The 17,233-nt window shown below is 36.1% G+C and overlaps 2 protein-coding genes across 7 annotated transcripts in view; both read left to right on the forward strand.

The window, feature by feature from the left end:
* Positions 1-15,249, forward strand: part of LOC134841401 (piwi-like protein 1) — a 48,231-nt gene extending 32,982 nt beyond the window's left edge. Inside the window, exons 1-8 of one of the 5 annotated variants that reach the window (XM_063857365.1) lie at positions 3,433-3,487; positions 5,464-5,550; positions 6,975-8,194; positions 10,634-10,959; positions 12,464-12,812; positions 12,987-13,072; positions 13,143-13,640; positions 14,329-15,249. In XM_063857365.1, coding sequence (XP_063713435.1) covers positions 6,987-8,194; positions 10,634-10,959; positions 12,464-12,812; positions 12,987-13,072; positions 13,143-13,640; positions 14,329-14,639 — 2,778 coding nt within the window. In that variant the 5' untranslated portion in view covers positions 3,433-3,487; positions 5,464-5,550; positions 6,975-6,986 and the 3' untranslated portion in view covers positions 14,640-15,249. Of the gene's footprint in view, positions 1-3,426; positions 3,488-5,463; positions 5,551-6,974; positions 8,195-10,633; positions 10,960-12,463; positions 12,813-12,986; positions 13,073-13,142; positions 13,641-14,328 lie in introns of those variants that run through there. The other 4 variants (XM_063857370.1, XM_063857366.1, XM_063857367.1 and 1 more) reach the window with 4 other exon arrangements.
* Positions 1-17,233, forward strand: part of LOC134841404 (endothelial differentiation-related factor 1 homolog) — a 176,569-nt gene that overhangs the window by 50,603 nt on the left and 108,733 nt on the right. The gene's annotated exons all lie outside the window — the stretch shown is intronic.

Raw genomic sequence — 17,233 nt, forward strand, 5'->3', positions numbered from 1 at the left:
GAACAACTCAGGTAATTCCTACGGACATAAAAGGAGTTCTTTCTTCTGCAGTATCCCTTAGTTCTAATTTATGCTGTGGACAAATTTTTTTGATATTTTTTTCAAAATGTAGAACATTGAAGGATCAATAATGCATGTGCTGTCCTGTAGATATAACGTCTCCTTTTTTTTAAATTGGAAACGAAACGAATAAAACGCAGTAAAGGAGTTTTTTAAACTATTTTATATCCTATAATATCACTATAAATAATTAGGGAGTGTAAATTTATAATGCCGTAAGAATACTGAAGATAATGTGGACCTTTTCCTTTCAATATAACCCCTGTCTGTTTCTGTTCTAAATCACAACCAAAAGTTGGCTCAAATCAGCACTTTGAATTATAAACACTGTTTGATCCTCACGTAAGTGAATGGTTATTTTTTTGTGTAATGTTATATACTGATTTATGAATACCGTTATATTCATATTTTTGTGCACATTTACGTTTTTCAATCTTGTCATTCATGGCTAAAACTATATTAACAATACTTGGATTGAATCCGGTTTCAGTATGCATCGGTTCATTTTGTTCCTCACAATTTTCTTGCACATATATGAAAATAAACATTTCATCAGTAACGTTTTGGTACAAGGAAGGGTACAATGATTCTGAAATAAAAACGTCCCATTCTCGTTTGAGATGAAATTGTGCCGTTAAAATGTTTGTGAAAAAGTTAAAATTAATATTCGAATAAAAATTAAAAGAAGCTTCAAAAACTTGCTCAATAGTTAAAGAATCCATGAAAACTGTTCGATAAAAATTTATTTTTAAAATGACTTACCTTTAATCTGAACTTTTTCTCAGCTTGTTTTTTTTGTGAACATGAACATAACAATATGGCCCTTGATAGTCTTTCTCCCAAGGCTGTCATTTCCGTTACTTGCTCCAAGACAAATTGGAAATCTTTTCTACTGAGAATTTTTCTCCATTAGGTTCTAGATAATGCAAAAAGTTCTGCTATTTCCACGCTTGGATAACTTTTTTCCACCTCCCAATTGTTTTCGAACTGTTTTTGCTCATAGATTTTTGCAAGAGCTTTGATTTTTTTTGTCCAATGACAACATCTCTAATTTCTGGAGCTGCAATTTCAAATAAACCTGCTCCGTTTTTTTTGCAGCTGGTACTATTTATCTGTTAATAAAGGGTTTCGCAGTTACCCCAATAGTTTGTGCAAGTGCACCAAAACTTCTTCCACGCTCTCTTGCATGTCCACGAAAAATAGGAAGATTAGCTGAACTTTGACAAACTTTTTTGTCTGAAGTATAAATCGAAAAATAATATCCGAAATTTTGCAAAACAAAAGAACAACTCGTTTAATTCTTAGGGACACAAAAGAAGTTTTTTCTTCTGCATCATCCCTTAGTTCTAATTTATATTGTCGACAAATTTTTTCAAATTGTAGAACATTGAAGGATCAATAATGCATGTGCTGTCCTGTAGATATAACGTCTCCATTTTTTTACATTGGATATGAAACGAATAAAACGCAGTAAAGGAGTTTTTTAAACTATTTTATATCCTCTAATATCACTATAAATAATTAGGGAGTGTAAATTTAGAATGCCGTAAGAATACTGAAGATAATGTGGACCTTTTCCTTTCAATATAAACCCTGTCTGTTTCTGTTCTAAATCACAACCAAAAAGTTGGCTCAAATCAGCACTTTCAATTATAAACACTGATTGATCCTCAGGTAAGTGAATGGTTTTTTTTGTGTAATGTTAAATACTGATTTATGAATTCCGTTATAAACATACTTTTGTGCACCTATACGTTTTTCATCCTTGTCATTCATGGCTAAAACTATATTAACAATACTTGGATACAATCCGGTTTCAGTATGCATCGGTTCATTTTGTTCCTCACAATTTTCTCGCACATATATGAAAATAAACATTTCATCAGTAACGTTTTGGTACAATGAAGGGTACGATGATTTTGAAATAAAAACGTCCCATTCTCGTTTGAGATGAAATCGTGCCGTTAAAATGTTTGTAAAAAAGTTAAGATTAATATTCGGATAAAAATTAAAAGAAGCTTCAAAAACTTGCTCAGGAGTAAAAGAACCCATGAAACCTGTTCGATAAAAATTTAATTTTAAAATGACTTACCTTTAATCTGAATTTTTTCTCAGCTTGTTTTTTTGTGAACATGAACATAACAATATGGCCCTTGATAGTCTTTCTCCCAAGGCTGTCATTTCCGTTACTTGCTCCAAGACGAATTGGAAATCTTTTCTACTGACAAACTTTCTCCATTAGGTTCTAGATAATGCAAAAAGTTCTGCTATTTCCACGCTTGGATTACTTTTTTCCACCTCCCAATTGATTTCGAACTGTTTTTGCTCATAGATTTTTGCAAGAGCTTTGATTTTTTTTGTCCAATGACAACATCTCTAATTTCTGGAGCTGCAATTTCAAATAAACCTGCTCCGTTTTTTTTGCAGCTAGTACTATTTATCTGTTAATAAAGGGTTTTGCAGTTACCCCAAAAGCTTGTGCAAGAGCACTAAAACTTCTTTCACGCTCTCTTGCATGTCCACGAAAAATAGGAAGATTAGCTGAAGTTTGAGAAATTATTTTGTCTGAAGTATAAATTGAAAATTGTTATCCGAAATCTTGCGAAACAAAAAAACAACTCGTGTAATTCCTACGGACACAAACGGATTTTTTTTTGCCTGCAGTATCCCTTAGTTCTAATTTATGCTGTGGACAAAATTTTCATTATTTTTTTTTAAATTGAAGAACCTTGAAGTATCAATAATTCATGTACTGTCCTGTAGATATAATGTCTCTATTTTTCGAATACAAAAAGGCGTTTTTTCCTTATTATTTTATGTCCTATAATATGAGTATAAATAATTAGGGAGTGTATTCTTATAATGCCGTAAGAATACTGAAGATAATGTGGACCTTTTCCTTTCAATATAACACCTGTTTGTTTCTGTTCTAAATCACAACCAAAAAGTTTGCTCAAATCAGCACTTTGTATAATAAACACTTCAGCACTTTGTAGCGATAAATACCATTGATCCTCAGGTAAATGAATGGCTATTTTTTGTGTAATCTTATATAATGTTTGTTTGAATTTTGTCTCCGTTTCAATCAGCACATTGGTAGCTGAGATTCCGTCAGTTGTTGTTGACTCATGACTAAAATTTACTCGTGGGGGGGGGAGCCTTCACACGGATATACTTGAAAAAACTAGTTTTTCCCCTTTCAAAATGCAGAATTCAGAAAGCAAAACATCAACCATAATGCACATGCATTCTTTGTACTTTTTCTTTGAAATTGCAGATGTCAATTTAAGCTTTTCATAAATTCGAATGAAAACAGCTCACCGGGAGGCGAAAAAAATTTTTGAGCATGTTTTTTTTGTAAAATCAATTGGCACCTGTGACTCAGAACCCTACAACTGCAGAAATTGCCCACTCGCCTAGACAACAGGTAAATTTGCGAAAACTATTTCCTGGATTTCTTTGAAACCTTAGAATCATGGTAACTGAGTACATTTGGGGATCTACTGGCGTGATTGGTTAAAAATGCGATTAGACCGAGATTGTGGACTGAGTATTAGTACGCGGTAAAATTTTAGAAGTATGCTCCCGTGTAAGACCTCGTAAGATGTATGGTCCCGTAAAACCAGTGGTCCCATGCATAAATTTTTAAAAGGTAGTTTTTAAACTGTCTGATTTGATAATTTTGATAATACTATTTTAAACAGAAATTTAGAGTCAAATCTCTCGAAGAAAAGTTAACAAGTTTTCTTTCTGTTTTCATCGAAGTTAAGTGTTTTTCAAGTGATCTGGCGCAACCCCATTTCTAACCGAGCTTTTTGAATGGAACTCATCAAAAACGGCTGGTCCGTACCCAGCACGCTAACCGAGTACCTAGTACGCAAAGAGACAAGTCGTCAATTGGGCTCGGGTCTGGGACAACAGGCCAACGGGACTTCAACCACATCAATACACTGTTTTCCTATATGTAAAACGTTGCTTTTCAAATATTTAGGCAAGTTAATTCCATAATAAGCGATATTCATGACAATGCGCCACTTGTGATTGGTATCGGTTAAAAATATCTGCAGGTTTTTGAAATGCGTAAATTGTAAACGAAACGAAAAACGCCTTCAACGTGTTTTATTTTTTTTCCGACTATAAGAAATTATCCGGCTTGAAATCCCGTCGGCTTGATGTCCGGCCCCCATTGGGTTCAATTCATATTTTAGGAAGAAAAACTAAGGTTGTCAACTTAATTCCGACAGTTATATGGCGAGCAGCTGACAATCTGATTTTCATACCGGTCGAAAATTTATTCGAAATAATTTGTTGGTCAAAACACTTCAGCACGATTGTTGTTATTTCTTCAGTGTAAGACCTGAAAAATTGCTCGTTCGGCGAAATGTTTTGCATCGAGCTCTATGCAGACTATAACATGTCAATTTTATTGCGGATAGATGAGCATAAAGATACCTTGAGTGCTGACAATTCACGTAGCTGCGAAAACGTTTGAAATTCATTTTTTCATCTTACCTGAAATTTGATTTATATTTGCTCGCAATTGCTTGCGTTGTTGTTTTGAAGAGCGAGTGTCGTTTAGAAAACAGGACCCGAAAAAGCCTATGGTCCCAAGTTTTAAGTCATCAAAATAAATATTAACGTAAATAGAGAAGAATGAAACTATCTAACTTTGATCGGGCTGAATAACAAGCTATCAATGTTTTGTTAGACCATGTTTAACTTCGGTCATCGACAGATTATAAATACGACAATTTAGGGGAATGTTTTATTTTGTATATGCTTTTCTCTAAAAGGTTTTTTGCTGTTTGAATTACGAGAAAATTTACAAAAAATTTTCTGGTCAAGTATATCAGGTCTATTTTTTGAATTTCTTCCAACTCCACTTTATTCTGTGCTAGTATTAGTTTTCTCAATCTGGCTCCCAACCTTTCGTCTGTTCACTTTTTTATCAATTCATAAACTTCCAATGATTTTTTGACTGGGTGAAATGATGAAGGAATAGTGTATAACCTTTGGTTGGCTTGATACTTTGACCTTCTGATTCATTGAAGGCCGGACTGAAGAAAGAAGGAACGAACAAAAATATAACTGGTCAATATATGAAATCGAAGTTGAAGCTCAAACAGTTCAAATATTTCACTGTAAAAAGAGAAGCAAAAAAAGTTTATCTAAGATTAAGTTTAGAAGAGCCAAGTTAAACCCATTTGCCTTAGCAACCAATTGACTATGTTTTGGCTGGTGTAGAGACTCGATTTGCAAAATTAAACAAAATAGTGTTTAGGGGTAAAATTAGGTAGCCAATCTAATGTTCGGTTGAATTGTTAATTTTGTAATATAAGTTTTTCTGCTTTTGAAGGAGTTAAATTGCGGAAAGTGCTGGACTCAATTCCCTTTATGTTTTAGTAGTGTTTAAAAACCTTTTCAGAAATCTCTGAACAATAAAAACGACCAGTGGTTTTGTCTTCTGTCATCAGACCAACGTGTACGTCGGTTAGTTCGGACTATTTTTATATCGTGTTTTCGGAACGTTCCATGTCTGAATGCATGCAATATTGGCATTGTGTTATGAAAACTTGTGTGTCTTCTGTGACTAAAGTGCGGCCAACAAGCATACAACCCTAATCTCATACCGGTTAACAAGCATTCATATTTGCAATCAAGAGTTCTGAAAGATCGAATTTTAGTCGAAGAAAACCCAAAAATTCGTCTGTTTCAATCAGCATAAAACCGAAGAGGCTCAACAATAAATAACGACAGCCGTAGTCGTGACAACGTGTTGCGAGCTTGCTAACAGAGGGGGTAGGTTTTAACACCCAATTTAGAGACGGTTATCGACCAGATCGAGAGTCGGTATCGCGTTCTTTGACAAATCGAACAGTTGAGATTCATTTATATGCTCGTTGACCGTTAATGGAATTGTTTAAATGCTTTTTGCTATGTAACCTCTTCGATTACACACAAAATTTTTTGTAAAGTTGTGATGCTAATGTTTGTTTTGGCTTACTTTCCTATTTTTGGGTCGTTCGGGGGAACCATAATTTGTATGCTTTTCTTCATATTGCGTTAAAAATCCCAGATTAGAATGTATAGTTCGTTTTTCATGACAACAATTATTTTTGCTCAAAAATTGTGTCTGAGCTTTCATTAAACGCCGTCAAATGTGTTTCTGGACGTGTTTTCCGGAAAAAGAACATAATTGTAGACAAAAATTTTTAGTTGTGGTTTCTTCGAAATTTTTACGTTTTCTTTGGACTTTTCTCTTTTCCTTTCCTCTCTGCTAGCTTGTAATGCACTTTTTAAGAGTATTGAGTAGTTTTTTTAAGGAAAAAGTCTTAAAATTTGTTCACGCTCAATTTTGATTTTTCGCGGTTTGACTTGTGGTTTCTTTTTAAGTTCAGTGCATTTCTTTTTTTAAAAGGAAGGCAAACTCCACTATCGAACGACAAAATTGTAAAGGTCACAAAAAACGTGATCGAATTCTAATTTCGAAAATGGAAATTAATTATCAGATTTCTCAGCGAAATATAAGCTTTACCTATTGATCTAGTGTTCTCAAATTGGATTAGCTTTAACTTAAAACTATCCTTCATAAATTGTTCTACAAATTCAAAGAGTTTTAAAGTAATCTATTTTTTCTTCGAAATTCAGAAGTTGAAGAATTTTGAAAAAACAAGTCGGTTTTTTTTTTAGTTTCCTTGCGTTCATTGCTCTTTTCCTACTGTCAGTTGGCTGTGTTTTAATTGTCACAGCTCGAAGGAAAAACTACAGGCGGAGAAATAAATATGAGTATAATATGCTCATATTGTACGCTATTTTAGCTTCTACCGTATTTTCTTTTAATTTGTTTCAATTTATGTAACTCAAACAGTTACCGTTTTTTCATGCCAATTTTACTCTAAAAATGGTTGTTTCAGAATCATTGAAAAATGGCTGGTAGAGGAAGGGGGAGAGGAAGGGGTCGCGGGACAGCAGTAGCTCCAAGTGAAGAACCGGCTGCAGCACCACCGCCACAAAGTGCGTCACAACCGGTTCAACCTGTTGGAGCAGCTCCAATAGCTCGAGGTAGAGGACGTGGTCGGGGAGTATCTCCGGCTGTTGCTCCCAGTGAAGTTCCACCACCAGTTGGTGGTCAAGACAATGTGGCTGCTGGTCGTGGTCGAGGCAGGGGAGCTGGTGCTGTTGACGCTGGAGGAGAAACTTCAAGAGCTAGAGGAGGCGCCGTGGCAGGAACAAACGGAACTGGGAACGGAAACCGCGACACAGCGGGCCTAACTGATAGAATGGCGAACATGGCCGTGACAGGCGGTGGAGATAGACGCCAAAGAGTCAATCGTCACGACGAAGAAAATCTTTCCTCAGGTTATTTCAACAAAGGGGACTGGAAGTTGAACGTTGACTCCATTCGAGGACAGCAAGTCAACTTGATGGCCAATGCAATCACCTTATACCCGCCGAGTGACATGGAGAAGCCTGCCGGTCGCTTGTATCATGTGGACTTTAGTCCACAAATTGATGGAAGACGACTGCGATTGGCAATCATAATGGAGAATGCGGACAAGTTAGGAGGACGAAATATTCTCTACGACGGAGGCAGTGCACTATTTACGGGATCGCTCATCACGGACCCGAATGGAAAGCTAGAGTTTTCATTCACTACAAAGCGAGAAGAGGTAGTGCACGTAGTTTGCACACATCGATCGGACATTTTTGCAGGGTCGACTGAACACTTGAGGATCGCAGGTGTACTCATGAAGAAGGGTCTGGCTGTGCTTGAGTACACTCCCTTTGGACGACACCACTTCGATCCCAAGTCGAAGATAGACTTGCGAAACAACTATGAGTTATGGCCAGGATATGCAACTGCAGTCAACAAGTATGAAGGAGGGCTTCTGCTTGTGGCAGATACAACTTTCAAACTTGCTGCAGTAAGAACAGTGTACCAGGAGTTGCTAGAAATTCATCAAAGCAGTCAAGGAAACACAGACGCATTTCAGAAACAAGCGGTAAACAAGATAGTTGGACGAATTGTGTACACGCCCTACAATCAAAAGCGACACAGGGTCGATGATATCAATTTTGATGCATCTCCTATGGATGAATTCGAAAAACGCGGCGAGAAGGTTTCGTTTAGCTCGTAAGTCATTAGCTAAATATCAATAGACGCCTGATTATAAGTTTAAGTAACTGTTTAACATGAGCGCAATTTGATCAGAAAAGAAATGATTTAATTTTAAAATGATAGTATCACAAATTTATACTGAAGAACAAACGTATGTTATTTTTACGCTTGCGATTAGCTAGCGTTATCAATCGAATCAGAAAAATAATTTTTTCGGGTTAATAACTTTTTTAACAGAATCACTTGGTATCTTGGTTCATAAGGAATTCAGATTTTGAGGCGTCTCCGACACAAACTTCTAAGCGTCTGGAGGCAACAAAACGCCTGGGATGGCAAAGGTCCTAGGTTTGAATGTGATCATGACCTGTTTTTTTTTTCAAATAGAAATTTTCTGTTTCAATTAAAATTGTCGGCTGTGTGCTCATAGAATTTTAGAATCTTAGATTTTTTTGCTAAATGCAGTTTTCATTGTAGTTGCTTTTTACTCCTGCAATTTGTAATTCTACTAGCCTTGACCTCGTATATTTTCGTTTTTAATTTTTTGTCGCTTGGAAAAAATTCTCGGCCTAAATGATTTTGTCGTTCGAGGGAACCATAATTTGTAGGCTTTCCTCCGCCTTGCCTTGAAAATCTCAAAAGAGAATTTCAGTTCTTTTTTTGTAAAATTGTGTCTGAATTTTGACGAAACCCAGTCAAATGTGTTTATCGCAAAATAACAGTTTTTTTTAGTTGTGTTTTCTTCGAAAATTTTTCCGTTTTCATTGTACTTCTTTTCTGTCGGCTAGCTTGAGTTCAGTTTTTGTGGTATCGCAAATGGTGCAAGCTCCGCTTCGCCTCTGTGTCAAACCATATTTTTAAGAGTCGATGAGCGCAGTGGAAACTCTAATAAAGGTCATGAATAAGTCTAACATTTGTTCAGGCTCAAATTTACTATTTCGCAGTTTGATTTTTGATTTCTTTTTCAATTTGTTTGATTTCCTTTGTTACACTAGCAGCAGCGTGTATTAATAAGAAACTTCGTTTTTTTCTAACCGAAGTAGAAAATATTGGTGCCACTTTTGGGGCACCTTAACAGCTTTTTGATAGCATGTGCTTTGACATTCGATTAGTAATAAGTTAACATAGTTGATGCATTTTTAATATGCCAAATGAACCGAAAAAAGCTTTTTGTTTCAAACAACATAACAATAATAAAAAATTGATTTCAGAAATTTTCTAACTAATAATATCACAATTTTTTGAAATACATAATTTATTCATAATGTGGTTTTATGTTTTTCAATTTGTTACATGCAAAAATAGTGCGAATGCCTTCAGTTCCGTGTATTTCAAATTATTGTTCGGACTTTCGGAGAAAGTGCGGAATATCTATGCTTGGTGTGGTTTTTATTTCGTCAATTTTCGACTTGTTAACTAAGCGTTTTTGGGAGGAATTTTATTTATTGCATCTGAGAGATTGTTATCCTAAGCTCAAATTTAAAAAGAAATTTCACCTGTGATTATTTTTTGTTAAGTTACGGGCGATGGAAAATTGCTAATTTGGCCAATTTTGGATAATTAAAGTGCGATTTATTGCGTACTTATAACACGCGTAAAAAGAGAAATAATGCGTTCCAAATTGAATTGAGGCCAACAATTTAATTCTATTATAAAATACGAGAAGCTAAACACACCCTTAGTATTTTACACCCCTTTTATTTTACACAGCGTGAAGGAATAAAATGAAGAAATAAAAAATAATTCTCATGTATCTTGTCAATTATTCAATTTTCATTGGCCCTAAGTGTAGTCAGAAAATTCAGGGCTTTGCCCTGATATATGAGAAGTGTTGGTGCTTGCAAAATTGTGTCTGTTTGTATTTAGTACCACTTTTGCTGAATTGCATTGGCAATTTATTAGCGTATGTAGCTGCTTCATTCGTGACTAGTGTTTGTCGGTAGTTGAGCGTGCATGGCTGAGTGGTTAGTGCGTGAGACTCAAAATCTTTTGATTGTAGTAAATCGCAGATCGAAGCCTAGATCTACCGATTTTTTGCTAATTCAAGGCTTAATTCTATTGCGCTTTCTAGAACTGCTTTTTGTCGTCTTCTCGCTTGTGTTGTGTTGAAAGAAGGCAAACTCCACTATCGAGCAGTAAAAGCGTAAATGTCACGAAAAACGCGATCGAATTCTAGTTTTGAAAGTGGAATTTCATTTCCCAGCGTAGAAAAAATTTACCTATTGATCTAGTTTTCTCAAATTGGGTTAATTTTATCACATATTGAAATTTGAAAATTAGTTTTTTCTTAAAAAACAGGCCAGTATTTTTTTTGTTTCTTGCGTTCGTTGACTTTTTTCGATTGTCTGTTGTGTTGGCAATGTTTTTGTTCGGAAGTTCATCTTTCACCTGATTCAAAAATTTGTACCATTGTAGCTGGATTAGGAGGGTCTAAATCATCTTGTTTTCTTTTCACAGATACTATCAGACAGCGTACGGTATCGAGATCAAGGATGCAAGGCAGCCTCTGTTGCTTTCCCAGCCCAAAGAGAAAGACAGGAGAAGAGGGATGACACAGCCCATTTTGCTTGTACCAGAATTGTGCCATGTAACTGGCATCTCCGACGAGCAGCGGGCTGATTTTCGGTTCACCAAAGCAATGAGTGAACATACAAGGCAAACTCCAGATGTTAAAGCTAATAACTTGCTGAGTCTTGTGAAACGCTTTTCCCAGGATCAGACGATCAACTCCAAATTTCAATTCTGGAATATGCGGTTTGATAAAAACCTCATTCAATTCCACGGTTAGATTTTATTCATTTAGCAAGTTAGTGAGTTTCTACAATCTTCATGTAATTGCTGTTTCTTAATTACCTTTGCGATCAGCAAGGTTATTGGAAATCGGGTACTGACTTTTTCCCCGTAAATAACTTGATTCGAATCTGACCAGGAACCGTTTTTTTTTTTTTCAAACGGAATATATTCTGTTTCAATAAAACTGTCGACCTATTCTTTGTCTGTTAGGTTTGTCGCCTTAGTTGCAACATCTCAGAATCGGGTTTCTTTACCGCCCGCAATTTTATAATGTTGCTGTTAGTGCTTTGGATCTCTGAGATTTATTTCCTTTTTTTGTTTCGCTTAAAAACTTTATTCAGTCCAAATTTATTAGGCCTAGTGGCCTAAATTTTGGTCGTTTCAATGAAAACAGTTTTTATGCTTCTCTCCGCTGTTTACACTAGCCGTCAGCGTAGTGTATTAGAGTACGATCTTCTTTTTTTCCAACCGAGCTCGCAAATAAAAGTGTTCATTGAAAGTCTAAAGTGTTCACTTATTTAGTAGCATTTTTGCTATAATCAGGATCTAGCATTGGAAATTTCATAGCATCTGTTCGCTGCTAGTGTTTTGGCTAGTGTTTGTGACGTATTAAGCGTGCGTGGCTTAGTGCCAGAGACTCAAAACCTCTAGATCGCAGATCAAATCCGAGACCTCCGAATTTTTACTTATTCGAGGCTTATTTCTTTTTCTTATTGCACTTAATGCTTTTTGCCGTGTTCTTGAAAGTATTTTACAAGCGAAGCTTCTCTGTGTTTACATTTTTTTTCGGCTTAATCGGCTTCTGCTTATTTTTATCAGCTTAGTGGCCTCTTTTTGCGTCGTTTGTTGCGCGAAATAAGTTTTTGTGTGCGTGTGTGTGTTCTGAGGGGAAAAGGGACTTATTGTTCTCTTAGTTTCGAATTTGAAGAAAAACTTCGACTTGAATAGATTCCGCTCTGGTATTTGCAGCTTGGTTAGTTTTTTTCCGATGCTGATTTTGCATTGTTTTTGCTTGTACATGTTTTGTTTTCACAGCTATCTTCATCCATTTTGATCGATGTAGTTGTATTGCAAGTGGTGCGAAGCTCAGCTTCGCCTGTTATAAAATATAATTAAGAAACATTGTTCAAAAATGAGACAAAGGTTGTCTGCGAGTGTTGAAACCTGCGATTGGCAGCAGTTTTTTTGTCGGAAAAATCGACCTGAAAAGATAAATTTTGAGTGGAGTGTAATTGGTTAATAAAGCACCGTTTTGAACCAAATGGTTTCAATAATCTGAATCGTGAAACTACCCACCACCATATTTTGAATGGTGTTGAAAGCCCTCCATATCGAAAATGAAAACGGCTCTTAAAAGGCGTGGTGATATTATGAATATCTCGGTCCAGTAAAATCGAGTTTCGTAGAAAAAGAGTCTGGATACACTTCCTTGAAAGTCTGTTTCTTAAATGCAAATGAATATTTTACTCAACTTGAACGACATGATTCCTTTAGGTCGTCGATTGAACTCGCCGAACATCCACTTCAGCGCTCTTTGCGACTATAATAAAAACGCGGCTGATTTTGGAACCGTACTGAAAAGCTGCAGATTCAGGAACCCCGTAAGTGTAGGAGACTATGCAGTCTTCTATGTCAAACAAAACGAGCAAATTGCCGGCACACTGAACGATAAATTGCACCAGGCAGGAAATGGGTTTGGCATGCAGTTTGGACAATGCAATGCAGTTTTGGTGAAGTCTCCTAGAAGTGAGGATTGGATACAGGCTCTGAAGGAGACCCAAAAACAGGCAAACGGTCAAATGAAACTCGCAATATTTGTATTGCCCGACAATCGAGCTGACCGGTTGGTTGATGTTTTTTTAACAAAGTTGAATTTCATAATTTAGCTAATTATCCAGGCAAGATAAATTCAGTGAAGATTTTTTAGTGGTAAAGAACGCAGTTAGTTTTTATGAAAGCGATATTTAGGTTGAGTTATGGTTTACTACTGAATTAATTTTTTTTCTTTATATCTAAGGTACAACGCTATCAAGAGAGTCTGCTATGTGGAGCAGCCCGTGCCCAGTCAATGTGTGCTGATGAAAACGCTTTCGAAACCTGCAGGTATAGTCGATCAGTGATTGAATGAGACTAATCTAAGTTCTTTCGTGATTGCGATGATGATTGGTTGCAGGTCTGATGTCTGTGGTGTCTAAGCTAGCCATGCAGATCAATGCTAAACTCGGTGGAGAGCCCTGGGTCACCGACTTCCAGTTACCGGGCCTGATGGTGATTGGAATGGACGTGTACCATGCTGGAAAGAACAAGAGCAAGTCATCAGTTGGAGTCGTGGGGTCACTCAACAATACACTTTCTAGATACTACTCGAGAGCCTACATGAACAACGAAGAAGATGTGCATGTATTGCAACCTGCTATAACAGCTGTCCTAAACCGCTTCAAAGAAAACAACGAGGGAAAGTACCCGAAGTACATCGTCATGTTCAGAGACGGAGTAGGCGAAGGTCAACTTGGCCGTGTAATGAACACGGAGGTGGAATCAGTTCAGACTGTTTTGGGATCTCTAGGAATTGCAGAAACCACAAAGCTTTGCTATGTCATTGTTTCGAAGCGTATAATGCAACGATTTTTCAGTGCTGGAAATCGTGGAGATTTGCAAAATCCCATGCCAGGTTAGTGACTCGGGACCGCCATAATCCGTCTTCATTTTCTGCATTGTGTTAACAAAAAATCTCGGAATTTCAATTTACCAAAAAAGTGCTAAGCATAAATTAATCTTGAAATTCAAAGAGCTTTAAGGTCATCTAATTTTTATTTTGAAATTCCAGCAGTCTGTTGGCTATGTTAACTTATTCGGCCCAAATGTACAAACATGGAAATGTTATTCGATGAACGAATGAAGACTCTTATATAGGTCATGATTTTGTTTTGCGGTTTGGTTTTTTAAGTTCAGTTCATTTCCTTTGTTTAAAGCAAAGCAAACTCGTTTATCGAATAGCAGCGTAAAATTCACAATTTCTATTTTCAGATTTCCATGCGGAGTAAAATTTATACCTATTGATCCAGTTTTCTCAAATGGAGTTAATTTGATCGAAAAATTATCGATCAGAAATTGATCTTAAAATTCAACGAGCAATAGAACCATATATTTTTGTTTGAAATTTGACCTTGCGTTCATTGACTTTTTTCCAACTCTGTCGGCTATGTTTCAAAGAAAATTGCTCGCACCTGATCGGCTGTAACCCGAAATAAAAACAACCGCTTTCTTGGGTTATATAAGTTGGGGAGCGCACCTCGAGATAATCCTAGAGATCCGCACCTGATTTCCAGTGAAATGGAAGTTAAAGTCTTGCTTTACAGGCACTGTTGTGTTCGACACACTGACGAAAGAAAACAGATTTGATTTCTTTCTGGCACCTACTTCCTCGCGACAAGGTACGGTCACCCCGACTCATTACAACGTGCTCTTCGACGATACTCCCTTCCGCTTGGACAACGGGAAACTCATGGATCTGGCCTTCCATCTGTCCCACTTGTACTACAATTGGACCGGTGCAATCCGAGTACCAGCAGTGTGCCAATATGCGCACAAACTAGCGGCCATGTGCGGAGATAGTCTGTCGAACATGGAACCAACTACCATGTTGGCGGACACGTTATTCTATCTCTGAATAACAATTGCAGTATTTCAAGAACTCTTTTTCAGAAAGAGAAGTTCATTTGTTTGTTTATAAAAAAACTAGGCATGTTGCCGATAAAAACATTATAATATATATTATATTCTCTTTGTGTTGTATTTGCTGAGTTCAATTGAAACCGAAAACGACAGGTATTCGACAGGGTATTTAAACATCCGTCAAAAATGTATCTTTTATCACTTACCATTCAATTGTTAATTAGTCGTACTTCTTCGTAAATAGTCGTAGGTAATACAATTTTAGTCCGACTCAAAGTCTAAAATTTCGTTCACGTCAAATATGAGTTTTTGTGGTTTAACTTTTGATTCCATTCCCGCTTTAGCTCAATTCCAATTCTTAAACTGCGTTCAGTTGAACTTCTAGAAGACTATTCATGTGTGGCTCATTATTTGCAATTCGTTTGTTTACAATTGAAATCTATTGTTTAGTACTGCGTCATCTCGTGTTTTGATAGTTACTCTGAAATTAAAAGCAAACGAGCAGTAAGTTGATTGAATATATGTACCAATTCAGTCTACACAAAATTTGTTTTGAGTGATCGCGAGAAATTTGAAAAAGTTGAATTGAAATTTATGAACATTGATTTCCATGTTAAGCGGAGAGTTCAAAATAAGGTTGCTCTCAAAAGTCTGATTGACTCTGTCTATCATCAATCATCGTTGCCAATTTTCAAAATGAACTCGTTTTTTAAATTTGTTTTCGGCAGAAGAGGTCTCACTTTTCGAAGCGTCGTATAGACAACTGTTCAGTTATTTTGAACAAAAGCGTGCGCCAAAAACGCATTTTTTGTCATCTAATTTGTTTGACATACGCAAAAGACGCAGTGGTCGCGTTGGTATTGAGTTTGTTCAACAAGAAGTGAGTTGGGATGATCTTTTAGCAGACCAATATTTAAACATAAACACTGAAAAATGGGCCTTTTAGCAGACCTATATAATGAAACCGACGCTTAATTGATTGACAGACGATAAAGACGCTGTCTTTGGTCAAAAACAGAATTAGTCTAATTTGCAGGAAAACAATTAAGCGCACAGTAACTTTCGTGCCGCGTGTATACTGAAGAAATGCAGTAAAGCAAGCAAACATTATATAGGATATTTTAAAATTTCACAAAAGCTTTTAAGCGTGAAGTTTTTAGTCTGTAAGTGAAACCACAAACTTGGCCATATGTGAATTTTTGAGCATTTGAAGTTTCAAAAAAGATAACTTTCAAGCCACTGAAAACTTGATTCAGATGCGAGAAAAATGGAGTTCGGATTTTTTTTGTCTTTCCCACCAACTGCAAATTTTACAAGTAAAATTATTGTTTGCGTTATCCGATTGTTTGTGCTAGCGAACAGCCATTTTTTCAATTACGCACTTCCTTTTTTCTAAATTACTAATTTTATCGAATTTTTACTGCTTTGAGGAGGGTGGGAAAAGGAAAAAGCTTGGAGTTGATTTACCAGAATCTAATTGTGATTACGTATATATTAGAATTTTCGATGATGCTAGCCAAAGTGAGTTTTTGTGTACAGTGTCACAAAAAAACTAAAATAAATTAAGCTTACAGCACTAAATCAAAAAGATACTTTGTTTCAGAATTGAAAGTGTTAGGTTGTTTTTCAATTTTTTGAACCAGAAAGTTTTTTAAATGTGATGAAGAAAAGTCTTAAATAATACTAAGTCTGTAGGTACCACTCTTTTGAAATTGAAAATGATTTTGATGTATGTAATTCAGTTTTTTAATTAATAGTTGCGTTTACTTTTTTTCTAGTATAAACGTAGTGGAGCAAGTGGTTGCTACTTGCGTATCCCGAGAGTTGAGTTAGAATTTAAGCTGGTGGCATTCCTCGTGAAGGAAGGACCGAATTTTGGAAATGTATTTTTCAGTTAACTTCAGCCAATCAGAATTGAATATTCAAAAAATGAAAAAATCCTGGCCATTAAAATGAATACAGATCGATTAGAAAAAAAAGCTTCCTTTCCATTCCCCACCTACAGTTCAAATTTTTATTTTTCTTGCCATAAATAAGTACATGACTTTTCAAGTATTGCGTAATTGAATTCGAGTAGTAGAAAAAACCTACAACCAAATTTTGTAAAAAAAAAAGTTAGAACAAATTGATTGTATATCTCCAGGAATCGTTAGATAAAATTCTGCAGGGGTGCTACATTTTTTTTTCTGTAATAAATGGTTTCAGTTTTGTGCAAAAGTTATTTAGTGTTTAGCAATTAGGAACGTCTAACTATTTTGATTGATTGATTGATGAAAGTTTTTACAATATTCGGTCACTTCAGCATGACAGCAACCCCCGTTCTGACGACTTGCTAGTAATTTTGAGCATGCTAAATGATCGGTTTGCTGAAATACTGAGCACCTGCTAATTGGAACAATATCACCATAGGTGGCAGTTTTAAGAACTGTTAGAGAACTGCAGTTATTCAACCTGAGAACTATAATGCATAATATAATCCTGTAATTTGCTATTATTTTTGAATGCTATTAAGATAGTTTATAAACATCTTATTCTGCCAGAGGGAAGCTATTCAAAGCTTACGCTTTTTTGTCCAAAAATTTGGCTTTG

Source organism: Symsagittifera roscoffensis, chromosome 3 (genome assembly GCF_963678635.1).
Source record: "Symsagittifera roscoffensis chromosome 3, txSymRosc1.1, whole genome shotgun sequence".
NCBI classification, from domain to species: domain Eukaryota; kingdom Metazoa; phylum Xenacoelomorpha; order Acoela; family Convolutidae; genus Symsagittifera; species Symsagittifera roscoffensis.